Raw genomic sequence first — 18,697 nt, 5'->3', positions numbered from 1 at the left:
ATTAGGGGCCTCAGTGGCCGAGTGGTCTAAGTAGTTACTACTGTAATCACTAGCCAATCAACACGGATGTTGTGAGCTCAAACCCCGCTCCTGCAGGTGCACCCAACTTCAATCTTAATTGACAAGGATTGTCAGAAGGTTGGTGGTTTTCTAAGGGCACTCCGGCTCTATCAACCAATAAAAAATGGCCACCACATAATAGCCTAAATGGGGTGCTTTAAAGTGGTGTTAAAACACAGAAATCAAACAGAAATCAAATGTTTCCTCATGAAAATAAGGAAGATTGAATAAAGTTAAAATAACATCAAGAAAACGTATTCGTCATTTAAAATGGCAAACATTTTCAAATGCAAAAGAACTAAGTGGATTATAACATTGTCTCGTTAGCAATCACACCACATCTTCTTATTTTTATATTTAATCCATTAAATAATTGACATGTAAATAATTACTACCTAAAAGAAATCTACAGTAATGAATATAGAATTCTGCAAAACATATGATATAATGGAGCATTGTGAAAGAAAAACTAACATCTGGTAACTAGCTCCTCCTCTGTATATTTGTTTGCCTGACAGATAAATGGCGAGGAACTGTCACAAAATGGTGTAACTTGTAATTACATGATATTAATTCTTTTGTAATGAAGGTGTAATGCATGGAATGAAATATAACAAACCGTTGCAAAATACATTTACGATGAGATACTGAGTGATAATCACAGTCATTGCTATGTTTGGCAATCATGTATATTAGTCAGATACTAGAACAAGGTCAAACAATGTCAGATTTCGCCTTTTGGAAAAAAAACAAATAACGAAATTTTGGTTTACAGATTTTGCTTTGAAATTTAACATAATAGTGATTTTTTATTTTAAACATTGAAAACAATGTCTTGTTTGAAAAAATGTTATCCTTTGGTGACATAGCTAAAGTTTTTATTAGGCTTTGGATATTCAATGTACTAAAAACAGTCTGTTGGTTTTTTTGTTCGAATTGTTTCACAATTTTAATGTCTGTGCCAGAGGTGGATTTGGGAGATGAAGGAGGTCCTTTTTATGTTTCTTTATATCATGGTTAATGAATATACCTTTCACCTGTCCCATATTCCCTCTCACTCCTAAGGTTGCCTTGTTGGTGAACCCCTGTTGTTCAGAATCATGGATCCACATTTAAAGTCCATTCATGGCTGACTATATGAACCATATGGATTTTACTCATTGTGGAAGGCTATACAATGGACTATAATCATTTAGACTCTAGTTTATTGTTGTCTCTTTGGCAACCATTTATATAAGGCATTTCAAAATTGAAATAAGTGGCTGAAATATCAACTGGACCTGAACTGCATTGACTACTCGATCACCAAGATCCCCTGTTGTATTCAAAGTGTTTTGATAAGATGTATTTAAATATTATTATCTGATATTTTCACCATATATATCACACCAATTTATAGCCCCTTTTGTGAAATGCATGTCATTTCTAATGTTGCATATTGTATTTCCAACCAAACAGAAATGTTTTTGTATAATAATTGCCTATAAAATTTGACAATTATAATTGTGAAATGAATTGCAGTTCTCACATACCAGGTTATTACCAATTTAATAAATGAGGATATTTTATATCAATCCATTTCTCTGGCTCAGATTACAAAAATAATTTTCAAAAGCATTTTTTTATATAAAATTTTCCTTTTTAATTTGAAAACAACAACAAAAAAGACATTTTACCATCATATATAGTCACTGCGGGGTGTTCCGAACACCCGGACTACTATTGCCATTAAATGTTCCATTAAACCGCGGTGGTCGCCAGGGTATAGTGTCAGTTAAATTGATTCCAGTGTCATTTGTTCTATAAAGTATCGTGTTTTCTCCAGTTTCATTTGCACTGTTATCAGATGTAATAGTCTGGGTAAAATTTGATGGACTAACAGAATGAACAGTTGAACGAACCAAATCATTTTGAATGAAAGTCACATGATTATTTTGAACACAGTTTGGCATATTTAACGAGTTTCTCTTTGAAGTATTTGAGCAATTATTTGTAGCACTATAAGACACACTTTGATAATGTCTCGGTTTATATTGTATTCCAACAAAATCGTTCTTTGCTTCCGGTAATTCTTTGAAGCAATGGTATTTTATGGCAGTGTCTAAATCCTTCTGGACTTGTGGGAAGTTTTTGAAAGCTTCATTCTTTTGTAAATGATATAGAACCCTCCGATGAAGAAAAGGATATCGAATATTGACTAGAATATCCTCTATGAGATTTTTTTCACTTATGCTGTTCTTTTTCATCCAGTCTGTAGCAGAAGTCAGAATAATGTTTTCTTCTGCACGACAGTTATCACTTTTCATAAGATCACACACTAGATTAGAGCTACATTTCTGCCACCGTTCGCTTGTCACAAGTTCCTTATACTTGGCACAAAGAATTTGAAATGATAGCGTATGTATATCTCCACAGAATGAATCAGACTCGTATATATCACAGATCACATCTATCGGAAACCCTCTTGTACTATCATATTCCACTAACGTTTTATGCATTATTTGCAAAATGTAACTCTCACAGTGCTGTGATAAGGCTTTTACCATGTATTTTTCCGCAAGCTTATGAAGTTCTAGCACATATTCCCGATGTAACCAAACTGCACCACTGTAAATAAAAAACAAAAATCGACTGAACACCTGACTACATTCCGGCAACTCTTGTAAATGCAATATTTCACGATCCTCACTCAAAGTTGTGTCATTTAGCATTGAAGCGAGGACAGCGCTTTTCATGCTTATAATCATCTTATGTCCATTGAAAACAAACTGACCATCGTTGATGTCGATAACGATGTCACTGAGTGTTTCATTATCAAACAGCGATTCAAATGACTGCGTCGTCTTGACTTTTTTGCATCCATCTTCGGCATTTCCATAAATTGGTTCGTCCGGAGCGTAATTTTCTGGAGGTTTGGACGGATCAGGATAATGTTGACCGCTTGGACTGAATCTTTTCATTCTTCATTGTATTACTTTAACATAACTTCATGATGGTCTTTAGATGGTCCTTTGGTAATCTGAAGAGAATAAAACGAGACACATTAGGAGTTGTAAATTCTAGAATACTTTGAATTACCAGATTACATATATAGTGTATCAAAATTGTATGTAAAAGAATGTTTCTCTTTATCCCCAAACAGCAGCTGTCTCTGTCAATAACATGCATACAACTACATGTTGAAAGCGTCCTATTAATCCGTGTAATATTGTGAAAAATATAAGACTTTAAATATTCACAATTATATGAAAATGAATATCTTTTATCTTTCTTCCTGATTTCAATTTTCAAGTTAATAAATGTTTCTTGTTTAGACATATGAATAAATTGACTGAGTTATTTTACAATTTTAGAACATAAGAAATTTACCCTAGGAAAAAAGATGTAGATTTTAGTCTGATAACATTAAATTCACGAGATAAGATGAGAAATAATTCTTAATATTACATAAAACTAACACCCTACTTCAGGTTTGAATAATAAAATTATGTCAAATTTTCTTGAAATATGTAATAATTTGTAATAATACACATATAATTTACCTTGTACTTATATTTGTCAGAGAAACTTACGTCTCAATAAAGATATAGTGATTTACGATTGGTAGGAAGTTGTATATAATAAATATTGCATTGATAGTATATGATAGATAGAAGAGGTGTGAAAAAGCCTGATCTGGCTCGAGGGGGTGTCGGCCAGTCTGTCAGTCTAGGATTGCTGGCACACGGCTAATGTACATTAATGGATTTGTCCTATGGCCATTTTCTTTCATATTTTGTTATTTACATCTAATAACAATTTGGAAAATTGGTGATGTAAGGTTTCGAAAGATAATTTATTTTGATAAAAGTTCAATTTTTGTGAATAATGAAGTTTTGTCAATTTGATTAAGTGTCAAAGAGGGTTATTTATATGAAGTGAAAATTAAATTGACACCATTTGAAATTATATCCAAGAGCAATATATGACAATGAACAATTCTGTAATTGCTTTTTTTTTTTTTATTAAAACATGCATGATAAAACAAAGATTGAGAGAGACTATTAGTTTTCTTTTCTTTTAATGTTGAAAGAATTTGATTTTTTTTTTGAAGAATTTTACAATTTGTTAAATTTTTACTGCTAAATCTAATGCAAGGTTTAGTAACTGTCTCATTAATAATTAACTCAATTAATTCTTTTATCATCTGTTTTATGTAAAAGAAAAGAAAAGAAGAAAAGAGCTTGTATTGCTGTTCTTCATCTCAACGACACAATGAGGCCTTCAACATGGAGCAAACACTTTTAAAATTCTCACAGCAAGTTCAAGACGGGTCCATAGAGGATATCTTCATTTAAAAAAAATAATTTATTGTTTCAAATGGTAATTTCATGCTATTCATATTGTAGAAAGGTTTTTGCAAATATCAAACCCCCTTTCCAACACTCAATATAAAGCATAATAATAAAAGTACCTAGTAATATATTTTTAGAGATTAGCAATTCTAAAAATAGTTTAAGAAACTGAAGTCATGTTGTTGTAAAATTTGGCCACTTTATCATTATTAGAGAATCAGTGCTCCAGATCTGTATGGCACCAGATACTTCATAACACACTGTGGCCCCCTATCAGGAAAGATATTAATCAGTTGATTTCTTTAATTTGTGATAATGGTCTGTTTAATGCAAGAATATTTCATTCTCAGCAATACCTTCAGGAAGCTTATCATTAGGCTGGTGAGCTAGCTAATGGGGTTGGCATTCCAAGTTTTTGTTGAATCAATACTTTGTTATGAAATTTATGTCTCTCGTGACATATCTAGAAATTTAGATTAATTAAGATGTAAATACTTAAGAAAATGTGCGTTGTATCATTATTAGTGGGACAATGATACTCTTTTAAAGATTTTTCTTTATTTATAAATATTTTGGTCATAAGAATCATTGAAGAGACTTTAATTGTTAAATTTTGCATCTGGTGCAGTAAAATTGGAAGAGTTTATAACATACAAAGCAAAAAGTCTTATGAACAACCCCCCTGACCCCCACCCATTTTTTTAATATAACAGTTCATGTATATATTTCAGTTAATTATTATCAATAATAAAGTCTTCTGACTATAAATAAATTTCACCTGAGCCCCCAAAATTGAGGAATTATATCACTTTAATTAAGTACCACAAGTAATATAACTCAAAATGATTTCAAAAATTTTGTCTAAGAAAGGGGAGTGAGGTTAACCAACCCTACCCCATCCCAAACCCAATTTTTGCATGCCCACCTCTTTTCTAATTCTATTCACAGCATATCTGTAGAAACTCACCCTACTTTATTAAGTATATACACCAGACAGAATTTTGTTATGATAGGTAAAATTTAAAGACAATAATATGTTATAGCCAAAGGGTCTTTGTATAAATATTGACATAGATAAATCAAAATGGGTGACAACTGACTCCAGCCAGTATGTCTGTCTTTTCCATATCTATAATTTGCTGTTGAGATAAAGTTTAAAATTCAGAGTCACATGATTAAAAATAAATTTATTTACTTAGGAGCTTAATATCAATATTTAGAAAAATTGTGGTTGTTTTAGAGAGTTTGTTTTAGGAAATTGTGGTTTTTGTTGAGAGATTTGTTTTTAGACAAGGTTGATTATGATAAAGGGTTTGAGGTTAAATTAAAGTGGTGTTTTAACTACTGGAGGAGATGTCATTTTATGAAAGGAAGGAAGGGCTTGACTTTCTCTTTTGTTTTATGTTTCTTCATGAATTAAAGGAGATATATCAACACAATATCACAATAAAATGAGAAATATTTTTTTCAATTTTTGTTCAAAATTTTAAAGAAAGGGTTAAAATCAGTTTGTGTAAATGAAAATTTGAGGTCACATTTTGGTTATAAAGTTGTCTAGTATTATACATTAAATAAAATTGAGAAAGGAAATGGGGGAATGTGTCATATAGACAATAAGAATATTAAAAGTAAAAAGATCTTTTCATTTAACTTAATCACCTCAGACTTGATTTTATATTTTCCCATATGTCAATATTTGTATAGACATTAAAGTCTGTTAAGATAATAAGTCAACATTTTGAAATAGAAAACAATAGATTAAATAGTTTATACAAATGTTATGATTGTAAATTTAAGAGGATTTCAGACATTTTGTTGGCTTAGTTTACATCAGTTTACATCTGAAAGAAACATTTTTTTGCTTTATCATGGTAGATCTCTGTTGTTGTGATGTAAAAACAAAAAAGACATAAACATTATCCAAATGTTTCTACCAGGTAAAAAATCTTTTGAAAATCAGATTTTGTTTATTTTTTGTAAAGAAAAAAAAAATCACTGAGAAAAAATCTTCCAACAACTGCTGGTTTTCACAAGACAGATAAATATAAAAATAAATACATACTTTTTGCAAAGAAAAAAATAAGGAAAATATCACTGAGAAAAAAATGTTACAACAACTGCTGGCTTTCTCAAGACAGATAAACGTAAAAATAAATACATACATTTAGTTAAGTGTTTTTCACCTTTGCACTCCATTCATTTAATTCCACAGTTGCAGTTTTTATCTAAGGTACTTTAAAACTGTAAGCAAGCTACTCGAAAAACTATAAACTCTGCCAGCCTCATTGATTTAAGTTGGATTCCCGAATTATTGAAAAGAAAAACAGTTTAATCTTCTACGAGTTTGAACAAACATAACTTAAATGATAATACTGATAATGTGGTGAAGTCTCGAAAGTAAAAAGATAAATAACTATTTGATTATTAAGGTAAGATGACTAATTCGTCCTTACCTGCATTCAACCCTGATTACGAACTAATCATGTTTCCATTTAAAAAAAGAAAATTAAACACACTTTATATAATATATTGGGAGTAAATATCCACAACTTCGTCCAATATTCTTCCTTTTGTCCTGAGTTAACCCGATTTGTATGTCGTTTATAGGCCTAGCCAAGCATAGTTTATCCAGAACTGTGTCTCCAAATTTATTGCCTTACGGCTAATCACTTCTAGGTTCTTACAGGTAAAATCCTTCAGGGGGAAGCAGATTTTAGACGATTATGACATTAATAGTTATTTCTGTCATTGTTTCCTATCATGCAAAATAAATTTCGTATACTTATTTCATAATATTTTAAATGAATATTCATTTGTCATTTAAAAATCAAAGATGTACATGTCTCGTGAGTCATGTTGATGTTTTTACCTGAAAGAATTTTTTAATTGTCATTAACGAAGATTGGCTTAATGGCTGGCCAATCCTCAAATTTCGTTTTAACAAAACCGTACTGATAATCACCTTAATTTCTTTGTACGATTGACGCGCTGACACAATTCAACGTAAAATGATATTTTGTTAATGAATATATTTTTCATTTTAGTAGATGTGGAAAACTATTGAACACTTAAAATGTTGGCGTCAGAAAATCTAGCTATTGAAATAATTAAAACTAAAATACTTGTTAGCTCAATCAGCTGTCAAAAGTTATAAAAAAGAATGTGAATTTTTCCCATAATAATTTTACTAAAAAATTGAATTGTGATATTTTTTGTGTTTGAAAACAACAAAGAAAATTTGTAAAAGTAATTGTTAATGCTAAGTTGATAGTTCGGATAATAAAAAACTGATAACATTTGACATGCAGATTATTATGTTAATTATGCATTTTAATTGCCCTAGTAATTGTCATTTACTATATGAAATCAAATATTATAGATATAGGAAGATGTGGTATGAGTGCCAAAGAGACAACTCTCCATCCAAGTAATAATTATGCCTTTAAGCTTCATAATTTTGATAAATAAGTTGGGAGAAAAATTCTGCAAATGTATTGCATAGTTGAAATGCACATATGTAAATGTTTAATCCCTTAGAAGATGTTTACACTTGTTAAAAAGTTACATGCTGATAAACAGTGTAGTTTCTCACATTTCTAAGCTTTAAAAAAAAATGACCTATTTAAATTTTTGCAACAGCTTAAAGAAATTTTATGTTTTACGTTTTATAATAAATCAAACTTACTTTTGAAAAACAAAAATAGTTATGAATAACTTCTTACATCTTATTTTTGCCTACTATTATTAATCTCTTTGTCAGTACTTTGCCTCATTTTAACTTTTATAAACCAATTTTTTATCCCAATATAAAGAAAATCTCTTTGTTTTATCGTACATACTTATAGTGAATGTATGTAAATCAATTGTTCTAATTCAGCCTTAAATATCAACCCTAGAACCATTTAGCATTGGAGCACTACTTTTTCCAGTCAAATTTTAATATTTTTAAGCCAACCTTTTTCAAATTTTATTCCAATATATAGAAAATCTCTTTATCTTACATTATAGTCAATGTATATAAATCAAATGTTCTAATTTAGCCGTAAATATCAACATAGAACCATTTAGCAAAGGAGTACTACTTTGCCCAGCCTAATTTTAACATTTGAAAAATTCCAATGTGTAGAAAATCTTTGTCTTACCTTATAGTCAAGTGTATATAAATCAAATGTTTTAATTCAGCCATAAATATCAACCTAGAACCATTTAGCATTGGAGCACTAATAGACTTTCCTTGGTTAGAGAGATTTACTGTATAAACAAACACTGTTTGTCAAGTATCAAAGTTTTTATCTACTAATAGTGTAGTTACTGTCGACCAGAGTGTTTACTGTTTGCTACTTATTGTGTTTAATCTGGGATATCTTAAACCTGTAGCCAGCATGCCACCTTCAGTGGCTCCAGTGTGGCTCGGTGCTAGACTGGACAATATCATTGACGATTAATTATGTTATGGATATAAATGTTATAAATGTCTGCATGGATATGATCGTAGAAGTCAATTAATTTAAGATGAGGCAAAATTCAGAATGAAATGTAAATTAATGTTATTGTTAGACTCAAAACAATAATATAGAATTTTAAGGAAAGAATGAATGAAGAAAAAAAAAAGGAGTAACAAAATGTACATTTTGTCAGAAGATATCCATTGAAAAAGTTAAGAACAAAGTTTAACCATGTTTTTGGTTTTTGATTAAAAGTGAATGTTAAATTAAGTTAGAAAGTTGAACCCTATTTAAGTGTAATTGTTGGTTGTTTATGTGTTTTATACACAGTTCAGACAAGTTAAATGATGATAACCTATATATGGAGTTGTTAAACAATGGATTTTAAAAATACAATGCTAATTAATTTAAAATACCAGAAATATGTTAAAATAACAGCTACCCCCTCTTTCTCATTCCCCTCTCCTGCCCCTCCAAATTGTACTACTTTTCTTTGAATAATTATAATAAGTCTTATATTTGACCTTCATGATTAAGTTGCTCAGTATGTGTAAAGCATTTTAACATTTTGAAAGCATGAATTTATTTACATTGTATTTGCTGGTATCCCAATGACCAACACAAGCCTTACTGTATCAACATTTGACAGAAGATGTAGTTTAATTCTACAATTTGGTTACTTATATATATCCTCTGTCAATGAACTTACCTTGCTGTGGCTTAAATGCCACATGTGTCTTAAGTCCATAAAACAAAACAATGATCTGTACTAGTTGATAAACTTACCTTGTGGCTTAAATGTGCCACTTTAGTTTATATTCCAGGTGAAGACGTTAGAATACTCATGCATTCAAAGATCTTATGATTTCTTGAGTGGGTAGGGTTAAGTCAATATCACTCTGCCTTATGTGTTGGAACAGTAGGTTACTATCAGATCGTACAAAAACTTATGTTTGTAAATACACATCCGGTACAATGTAAAGTATGATATAATAAGCATGAAAAACATGTACCTGTCGGTGAAATTGACGTGAAATGTGGTGACAGGTGGGTGGAGTTTAAATTCTCTTTCCTTGATCTTTATAAGCCAATGATTGACAGTTATTTACATCATTTTCCTCAATCATTTTCCTCAATTTAAGAAAAAAAAACAATTTGAAATATAAGAGGATTTTTATTGACAGTGATTGATTTTATTTTGATGAATTTATTTGCGGTTTGAAATTTATGTTTGAAATATTTTGATGCATGTTTAGATTTACTAAGTAACATTTATTACAAAGGGAACATTTCTGAAATTTTATCAACTGTGATTTTTCATGATCAGAAACTGAGAAAATTAAAGTTTTTTTCTTGATTAAATATATTTTTTATATTCGGCTTATAGATTTATCTTTCTAACAAGAGAATAAATGTTTTCTTGGTGAATTTTAACAAGTTTGTTATCATTTAAAGGGTTTTTAGTTCATCAAATAATCTTATTACATGGGTGTAACAAGATTTTGAATAATATGAAACTTTGTTAAGAAAGACAGGAGGTCCCTCCACATCATGATAAACAGAATGAAGTTGGAGAAGGCACCATGTATTACATATACAGTTGAACCTTTGTTAAGCTTTCTTAGTTTCACTTGTACTTAAGAATCTTACAACATTTAACATAGTGTAGCAAAGCAATGTAGAAGAGGGTGGTAAAGGGTTATTTTCATGCAACATGTTTTGCCATTTTTATTCACGTGCAGCTGTGAAAAAGGTTCTTTATTCACCGTGTTTCATGAAATCGGTAAAAAGATCAGCATGCAAGACCTTTTCAATTTTTTGTTCATCGTGAAAAAATGGCAATTTTATTTCGCGTTCTTCCGTGCAGATACCCCCCTTGACGCCCCTAATAGAAGAGTCAGACAGTTAGCTTCATCTTAAAGTTGGTAAAAAACCAGTGGCAGATCCATAAATTTTCATAAGGGGGGCACACTGACTGCCCAAGAGGGACCTGCTCAAGTCATGCTTCAGTGATTCCCTATATAAGCAACCAATTTTTTCAAAAAAAAAAGGAGAGGGCACCCTAGGCAATTTGCCTCTGAAAATACTTAATACCTTTTATGAGTTGATAGTGTTTTTCTGGATTTACCATCATCAGGAACTCTCACAACCAAATACTTGAAATCCAAGGATGTATAATTACAAAAAAGAAGATGTGGTATAATTGCCAATGAGACAAGTATCTACAAGAGACCAAATGACACAGATTTTAACAACTATAGGTCACCATACAGCCTTCAACAATGAGCAAAGACTTTACCATGTAGTCAGCTATAAAAGGCCCAAAAAGGACAATGAAAAACAATTCAAACAAGAAAACTAACAGGTAGTCAGCTATAAAAGGCCCAAAAAGGACAATGAAAAACAATTCAAACAAGAAAACTAACAGCCTTATTTATGTACAAAAAATGAAGACCTGAAACAGTTGAATAGCTTTATTGACTATAATAACATGTTTATTGACATCTTCAGGTAACACAGTGATAGAATATAATATCTCAGCAGTGGCGGATCCAGTCATTTTAAAAAGGGGGGGTTCCCAACCCAGAGTAAGCGGGGGGGTCCAACTATATGCTCCCATTCAAATGCATTGATCGTCCAAAAAAGGGGGGGTTCCAACCCCCGGAACCTCCCCCTGGATCAGCCACTGCACAGACTGACACAGAGTCTGACAGCTTCTACTCAAAGAAGATCACATTGACTTATTAAAAAAGTTAATTTTATTGACAATCTCACGTAACATACAGTAGTGTTAAAATACAGAGGAGTTTAACAGCCTCTCCTTAAAGTAGGTCACGTTGACTTAGAATAAAGGGGTCACTGATGTTCTCATGTAGGTAGTATAATAAAGTAGGTTATGTTGACTTATAATAGAAGGTTCATTGAAATTCTCATGTAACATAGTGTTAGCATACAATACAGGAGAATGACAGCTTCTCCTTGAAGTAGGTCACATTGACTTATGATAAAAGGTCAACATTCTCATGTAACATGGTGTTAGCATACAATACAGGAGATTCTGACAGCTTCACCTTAAATTAGGTCACATTGACTTATGATAAAAGGTTAACATTCTCATGTCACATGGTGTTAGCATACAATACAGGAGAATCTGACAGCTTCTCCTTAAAGTAGGTCACATTGACTTATGATAAAAGGTCGACATTCTCATGTAACATAGTGTTAGCATATAATACAGGAGAATGACAGCTTTTTAAAATAGGTCACATTGACTTATGATAAAAGTTCCACATTCCCATGTTATATGGTGTTAGCATACAATACAGAAGAATCTGACAGCTTCACCTAAAGTAGGTCTCATTGACTTATGATAAAAGTTGGACATTCTCATGTAACATAGTGTTAGCATATAATATAGGAGAATGACAGCTTCTTAAAATAGGTCGCATTGACTTATGATAAAGGTCGACATTCTCATTTAACATGGTGTTAGCATTATTACCTATGTTCAATATAGGAGAGTTTGACATCTTCTCCTTAAAATCGGTCGCATTGACCTATAAAAAAGGTTCATATTTCATCTACACTTTTGGAGTGTTTGACAGCTGTTGAAGTAGGCCACATTGACCCATAAAAGATGTTCATATCTTCATGTAGCATAGTTTTAATATATACTATTGGAGGTTCTGACAGCTTCACTCTTGAAGTAGACCACATTGATTTATAAAAAAGGTTCACATTGACATTTTCATATAACAAAGTGTTATAATTCAATATAAATGAGAATCTTACAGCTTCACCACACAGAAGATCACATTGACTTATAATTAACGGTTCACTGACCTGCATCTAGATGTCATACAATGTTTGATACATTAGATAAAATTGAGAATGGAAATGGGGAATATGTCAAAGAGAAAACAATCTGACCAAAAAGCAGACAACAGAGAAGGCTACCAATGGGTAGTCAGCGCAGCAGGAAAATCCCACACCCAAAAGGGGTCCTCAGCTGGCCCCTAGATAAAATTGTGTACTAGTTTAGCGGACATGGACACCACACTTAACTCCAAAACATATATATGAATTAACTAATATTAAAAATTATTAATATTCTTTTGTTCCAATAAGGGTGTTTGATGGGCTTATTATCAGGCATTACAATATGATTTATAAACACATTTTCACAATGAAAGAATAAAAACTGTTCATATATTTGTATATATCAGGTAAGCTGTATTCAAGTCAGGACCATAATCATAAAACGAGTTACCATTACTATTGTAGCTGTTTACTAATTAACGTTTCGTCTAACATCTAGACATTTATTGATATAATAACCTATATATTTCAGAGAAAAAAGATTTTCATTAGCGACTTATCATATAAATTTTGTCTCATTTGTGAGGTCTGAAAAATGATGACATATATTGTTTACCTCTTTGAATAATATCTACATATAATCAATCTAAATATGACTAACTAGGTATAGGATACGTCAGCTTCGTACTTGAAGTTCAGATAGACCTAAGCAGTTAAGGATGTACTTAGATGAAATAAAAAAAAATCAATAATTTAAAATTGATACTATAAGTTGAAAGAGCATTAGTTAAGGAACAAAATAAGCTAAAATTATTCTTTTCGAGATATTTGATTTTTGAAAAGGCTGACTCTGACTTTTACCTTATATTTGCATTTTGGTCTCAAATCAAAAGAAAAGAAATTAAGAACCTGCTTAAATTTTGGTAAATTACCTTTTAATTTAGTCTAATATGCAAAGATAAATGGGTGTTATGGGGTAACAATTTTACTGTGTATCGTATGGGAAAAGGCCAAGGATTCTTAACATCTGACACAAATTCCAAAACCACACTCAAGTACAATGATAATTTATTTTTGTTGACCTTATTGAACAAATTGCAGAAAGGTGATACTATTGGCACTGGTTGTCCTTGGGGGTGTGTGTGTGTGTGAAAAAAGGAAAAGGGGGGGGGGGGGGTAGTCAGTGGATTGTTCATGTGTAATTTAAGAAATCTAGGACAATACCTTGTTAATGCATTGCATTTAAGAAAATTTATGGAACCCAATCAAACTTGGTATACATAATACATTTCAAGATTAAGTGAACAGGGTGCAGCTGAGATCCAGGGTATTGCTCCAAATGTTGTCAGTTTGATACAGACTTAACTGGTTGAGCAAGTTAATGAGACTTGATTTATATAAATCAAATTAAAGAGAGTTCTGTGGTACTTTTATTATCCATGTCAGATGTAAAAGGTCAAGGTCACAGGACTCTGAATCAAAGCATTGTTAAAAAATTGCAGACTACACTGCTTTGGCAAATTTGTATGAACAGAGGGAGTTTCACCTATTGTTTATCAAGGTCAAATATATCTCTGATGACAAGGGTTAAGGTCAAACCTTGATAACTTAATACAGTCTTACCTTAAACTTGTATGAAAAGAGTATTAGACACAATTATTTTTCAAGGTTAAAAGATATCTCTGTTGTCTAGGGTGAAGGTTAAATCTTGACAACTTGGTACATACTTAAATTAAACTTGTATTGATTTTCAAGGTCAAAAGGTTAAAGTCAACTCAATATGACTATATAGCTTGTGGAATCTTCTTACAACAAGACATACATTATTTCCTTCCAAGAGAGGTTGATGACATCACAAGTTGAATGAGAGGTTGAAGATCAAAATAGTTATATTTTGTTATTTGCCATTCTAGACACCAAATTATGTCCTGCAATTTCAAAAGGCTTTGTGGTAGAATTGCTTATGCTGGTTTTCAGAATGTCTGAGTAGGCTATGAAGCATCAAACCAATCTGATATTCTAGAATGCGTGCATTTAGATGATATAGACTGGACATGGAAGAACCATGATCGTATGACAATATTAAAACTTATTCCATAATTTACAACTAAGCTCAGTCCAATCCTTTTAAATGGAATGATGTATACATATTTGTTCAATAATACTCCTTTCTGCTTTAAACTTAATTAAATTCTGTCTGAACTGTAGGAATGCTGGAAATGAATTTTCTGCGTGGTTTCCCCGTGGGTAAACAGCATCAAACTCAATTATTCTTTAGCTTGTATATGAGAGATATTCCCAATAAAGGGACTTAGTTTTCCGTGAAGTTGCTCTAAATGGTGAATTAAAAGTTTTTTCCTGGTCCTCTATAGACATTTATTTAATTGAAATATGTTTTCGTACCATTCGACATGTTTTTATGGTCAATTTAATGCATTTTATATGGAGAGACTTAGCGCTTTGTGGATTGTGCAATGTATTTGTCATGGATGTATATTATTAAAAATTTAGACATTATATAAAAAACCAGAGGGATGTATGATCTGGTGAACAAAAGAAAAGTTGTGTTTTACCATTGTCCATTTTATTCATCTTTTCTTTTTCTACATTTCCTGGAAAATAAACATAGAACAATAAGTTCAACATTTAGCTCCATTTATATTTTAGCCACACAAAGAGTCTCTAGTTTTAATTTTTACCATAATTTCAATTGATTTTGGCATAATAGACCACTTTCGAGTTCATCCGTCACCGGAAAAAACTCGTCAATTATACACGCTTTTATCACCGTCATTTGTGCGTTTTGGGGCGTCGTCACTTCCCTTCCAATGTTGAGCGAGTGGTTGGAAAACTATAATTCTATATTATACGAATTATTCGGCAAATTGAATTTTCAAAATTGACAATCAACACTGCTGTCATTAGGGAATTGTCAGTAAGTACCTACAGAGCAACCATTATTTCTAGTTTATCCTGCACAAAGACGATCACTAAGACGCTTGATGAACGTAAATAGTGCAGGGATACAGGCGACCCCCTCTATCTGGTAAATGACGTCATAAAGGCGTGCATAATTGACGAGTTTTTGCCGGTGACGGATGAACTCGAAAGTGGTCTATTAACCTTGGCTGCCATCCATGGTCCAAATAGTGTTTATATTAATGAATACTGTATCAAAATTGCATTGGGAATTGCGGGTTGAAGCATCAAGCATTACAGGCTCAGGCTCTCTTAGTTCAGTCAGTGGGCCTGGCCGTGTGAATAAATCTGGATCCACCACTGAATTTGAATTGTCTCATTGGCAATCATTTATTTCTGGATCCGCCACTGCATTGGTATCTTTTGGATACAACATATTTTGGATCGTAGGTGGCAGCCAAGGCTTTTAGGTCTGACAATTGAGCAAAATCATCATATTTTGGCAAAATTTACAAAATGGGCTAAATCTTTGGAGAATATAATGTAATTTTATAAAAAGAACTGATTTAAATGGCATTATATAGGCTTTTGAGATCTATAGACCAATTTACCAACAAAATTGTGACCTTTTTGGAGTTTTCATCTTTGCTAGCCAAGGGTAATTACGATCCACTCCTGCTCTCTTCACAGAGCGGGAGTGGATCATAACCCTTGGCTATCAAAGATGTGGAGTTTTATGATAAAGTTGATACTTAATGCCATATTGTGCCATAGTGAACCTTGTCCTTTTGGATATATACAAAACACCTTTTATACTTAGTTTGATTATTTGAAATTTTGATTGGATGCACAGGTTCCACATGTGAAGCAAGATCTACTTACCCTTCCAAAGCACCTCAGATCACCCCCAGTTTTGGTGGGGTTCGTGTTGCTCAGTCTTTTAATTTTCTTTTTGTTGTTTGTTGTTAATTACTATTATTTGGCTGTTTGTCTTTTTCATTTTTAGCCATGGTGTTGTCAGTTTATTTTTGATTTATGAGTTTGACTGTTCCTCTGGTATCTTTCGCCCTTCTAAGCCAGAATTTACTATGATAATTAATACATATATTAACTTCATGTAGTTTACTAGGATTTTTATTGAAAACGAATATATATATACTTTATTTCTCATAAAACTACAATTACATAGTTATAGAGAACAAAAGAAATGTGCAATGTATAGAATAACAATGCATATGGTACAGAAATATGCAAGTCTCTTCTGTTGGTATTAATAACAGGGCCTCTGAGAGGAGGGATGTATTAATGCAAATTATGTCCTTGGGATTGTTTGTCAGTCCCAAGCATTGATGGTTTTAACATATTATAATTGTTATAGAGTTATTCCCCTTAGTTTTATTGATTTTTTTTTCTTCAAATGACAATGTATGATTTGTTTGAAACTCTCATAATATTTAATACAATGTAATACAACAAAAAAACAGATGCAAGGTAAGAAGGCCTTTGGAGGGGGAAAAGGGGTGTCTTCACTTGTATCCTTAATTTTGTAATGCCATTTTTCTCTATTCATAAGTTATTTTGCCAATTGATAAGTTTAAGAATCATTCAAATAAAAGGCATGTCAGCTGACATCATCAATGTACCAATATTAAAAAGAAGAGAATAATATGAGACTATTTTAAGAGTAAAAAATAGTCCACACAGAACCCTTAAAAATCTGGTTGTGCAATATATCCCCTAAAGTTGGCTGGTCTGGTATTATTTTGAAATGAAACATTGAAGAACAAAACATGTCGTTATGTGATTTGTGTGACAAAATAGTGAACCTTTAGGCTTCCACTTGCATTTTATCCTACCACAGGATCTCCACTCCAGGTGTAGGTTCACCACACAAAACTTGTTTAATAAACAAAATAGAAATGTGTACTCCATTAAGAGCCTCAACAAAAGGGGATACAAATGATAACAGAAATATGACTTATCCTCGTAAAACTGATACACATATTTCTGTTTTTTTATGGCCTAATGAAAATGCTAATTATTTCTCCATATTCTTTGTGCATTTTATTGGAGATTTTTACACAAAAATCTTTTTCTCAAATGAAAATAAGATTTAGTATTTTTCGAGTATCAGAAAAAACATCAGAGAGAATATTTTGCCTGATAAGATTAAGTAATTTTGTAGAACAGAAGTGATACAAGTGTGTTAGTGATTTTATCTGTAGCTTCCACTGATCCTCTTAAAAAAGTACATATTATCTAAAAGATTTTTTCTCAGGGTTATTTGTCCACTAGGGAGGGGTTTAATTGGGGACATTAACACATATGAGTATGAATTTGGTTCTAGAATGAAGTTAATATTTAGTTATAAGAGGATTATACATTTTTCCCGAGATATAAGGGGATAAATTGAATTGAAGATTTTACATTGTAGCATATGTTTTTTTCAATAAGAGAAATGTATATATTTACCATCAATATTTCTGGATTAAATTGTACTGTTTAATTAAATTAAGATGTTTTTTTATATGTACATATTCAAATTTTCTAAAACACCTTGATACCTTCTGCTGTTGTTTGTTCTATGGTAGGGTTGTTGTCTCTTTGACACATTCCCCATTTCCATTCTCAATTTTATCAAAGTGTTGACAAATAAAAAGGAAATTTGAATCGACATATACAAAGGAAACTGGAGCTTCCTAAAACTTTAATTTTTTTACATAAATAAGGCCGTTAGTTTTCTTGTTTGAATTGTTTTACATTGTCTTATCGGGGTCTATTATAGATGACTATGCGGTATGGGCTTTGCTCATTGTTGAAGGCCGTAGGGTGACCTATAGTTGTTAATGTCTGTGTCATTTTGGTCTTTTGTGGATAGTTGTCTCATAGGCAATCATACCACATCTTCTTTTTTGTATCTTTAATTTTCGTATTCTTTTGTTAATCACCACATTCCACAAAATGTTCAGATGGTTGACTCAGAATTTTTTTTATTGATGAGGACAATTTCTTTATGACACTTTTCTCAATAGCCCCTTTCAACAACCTCTAAATTTTATGAGACCATCTCCTCTTTATCCTATCTTTTGACTATGTCAGTGTTGTAATCATAAGAAAATA

At 31.7% G+C, this 18,697-nt stretch overlaps 2 protein-coding genes across 10 annotated transcripts in view; one reads left to right on the top strand and one right to left on the bottom strand.

Annotated features, from left to right (window-relative positions):
- Positions 1-18,697, top strand: part of LOC143044850 (uncharacterized) — a 105,488-nt gene that overhangs the window by 49,354 nt on the left and 37,437 nt on the right. The gene's annotated exons all lie outside the window — the stretch shown is intronic.
- LOC143044855 (BTB/POZ domain-containing protein 17-like) lies at positions 1,678-9,851 on the bottom strand. 7 transcript variants are annotated; one of them, XM_076217049.1, is made up of 2 exons: positions 9,626-9,851; positions 1,678-3,079 (listed from the first exon to the last, which is right to left on the bottom strand). In XM_076217049.1, the coding sequence occupies exon 2, from the start codon at positions 3,018-3,020 to the stop codon at positions 1,749-1,751; it is 1,272 nt and encodes a 423-aa protein (XP_076073164.1). In that variant the 5' UTR covers positions 3,021-3,079; positions 9,626-9,851; the 3' UTR covers positions 1,678-1,748. The 7 variants fall into 7 exon arrangements, with proteins under 7 accessions (XP_076073164.1, XP_076073169.1, XP_076073168.1 ...); XM_076217054.1 differs by lacking the exon at positions 9,626-9,851 and adding an exon at positions 9,549-9,617; XM_076217053.1 differs by lacking the exon at positions 9,626-9,851 and adding an exon at positions 8,537-8,687.

This window comes from Mytilus galloprovincialis, chromosome 9 (genome assembly GCF_965363235.1).
Source record: "Mytilus galloprovincialis chromosome 9, xbMytGall1.hap1.1, whole genome shotgun sequence".
Classification (NCBI taxonomy): Eukaryota; Metazoa; Mollusca; class Bivalvia; order Mytilida; family Mytilidae; genus Mytilus; species Mytilus galloprovincialis.
Note: the sequence above shows the minus strand (reverse complement) of the source record. Positions and strands in the feature narration are given on the sequence as shown.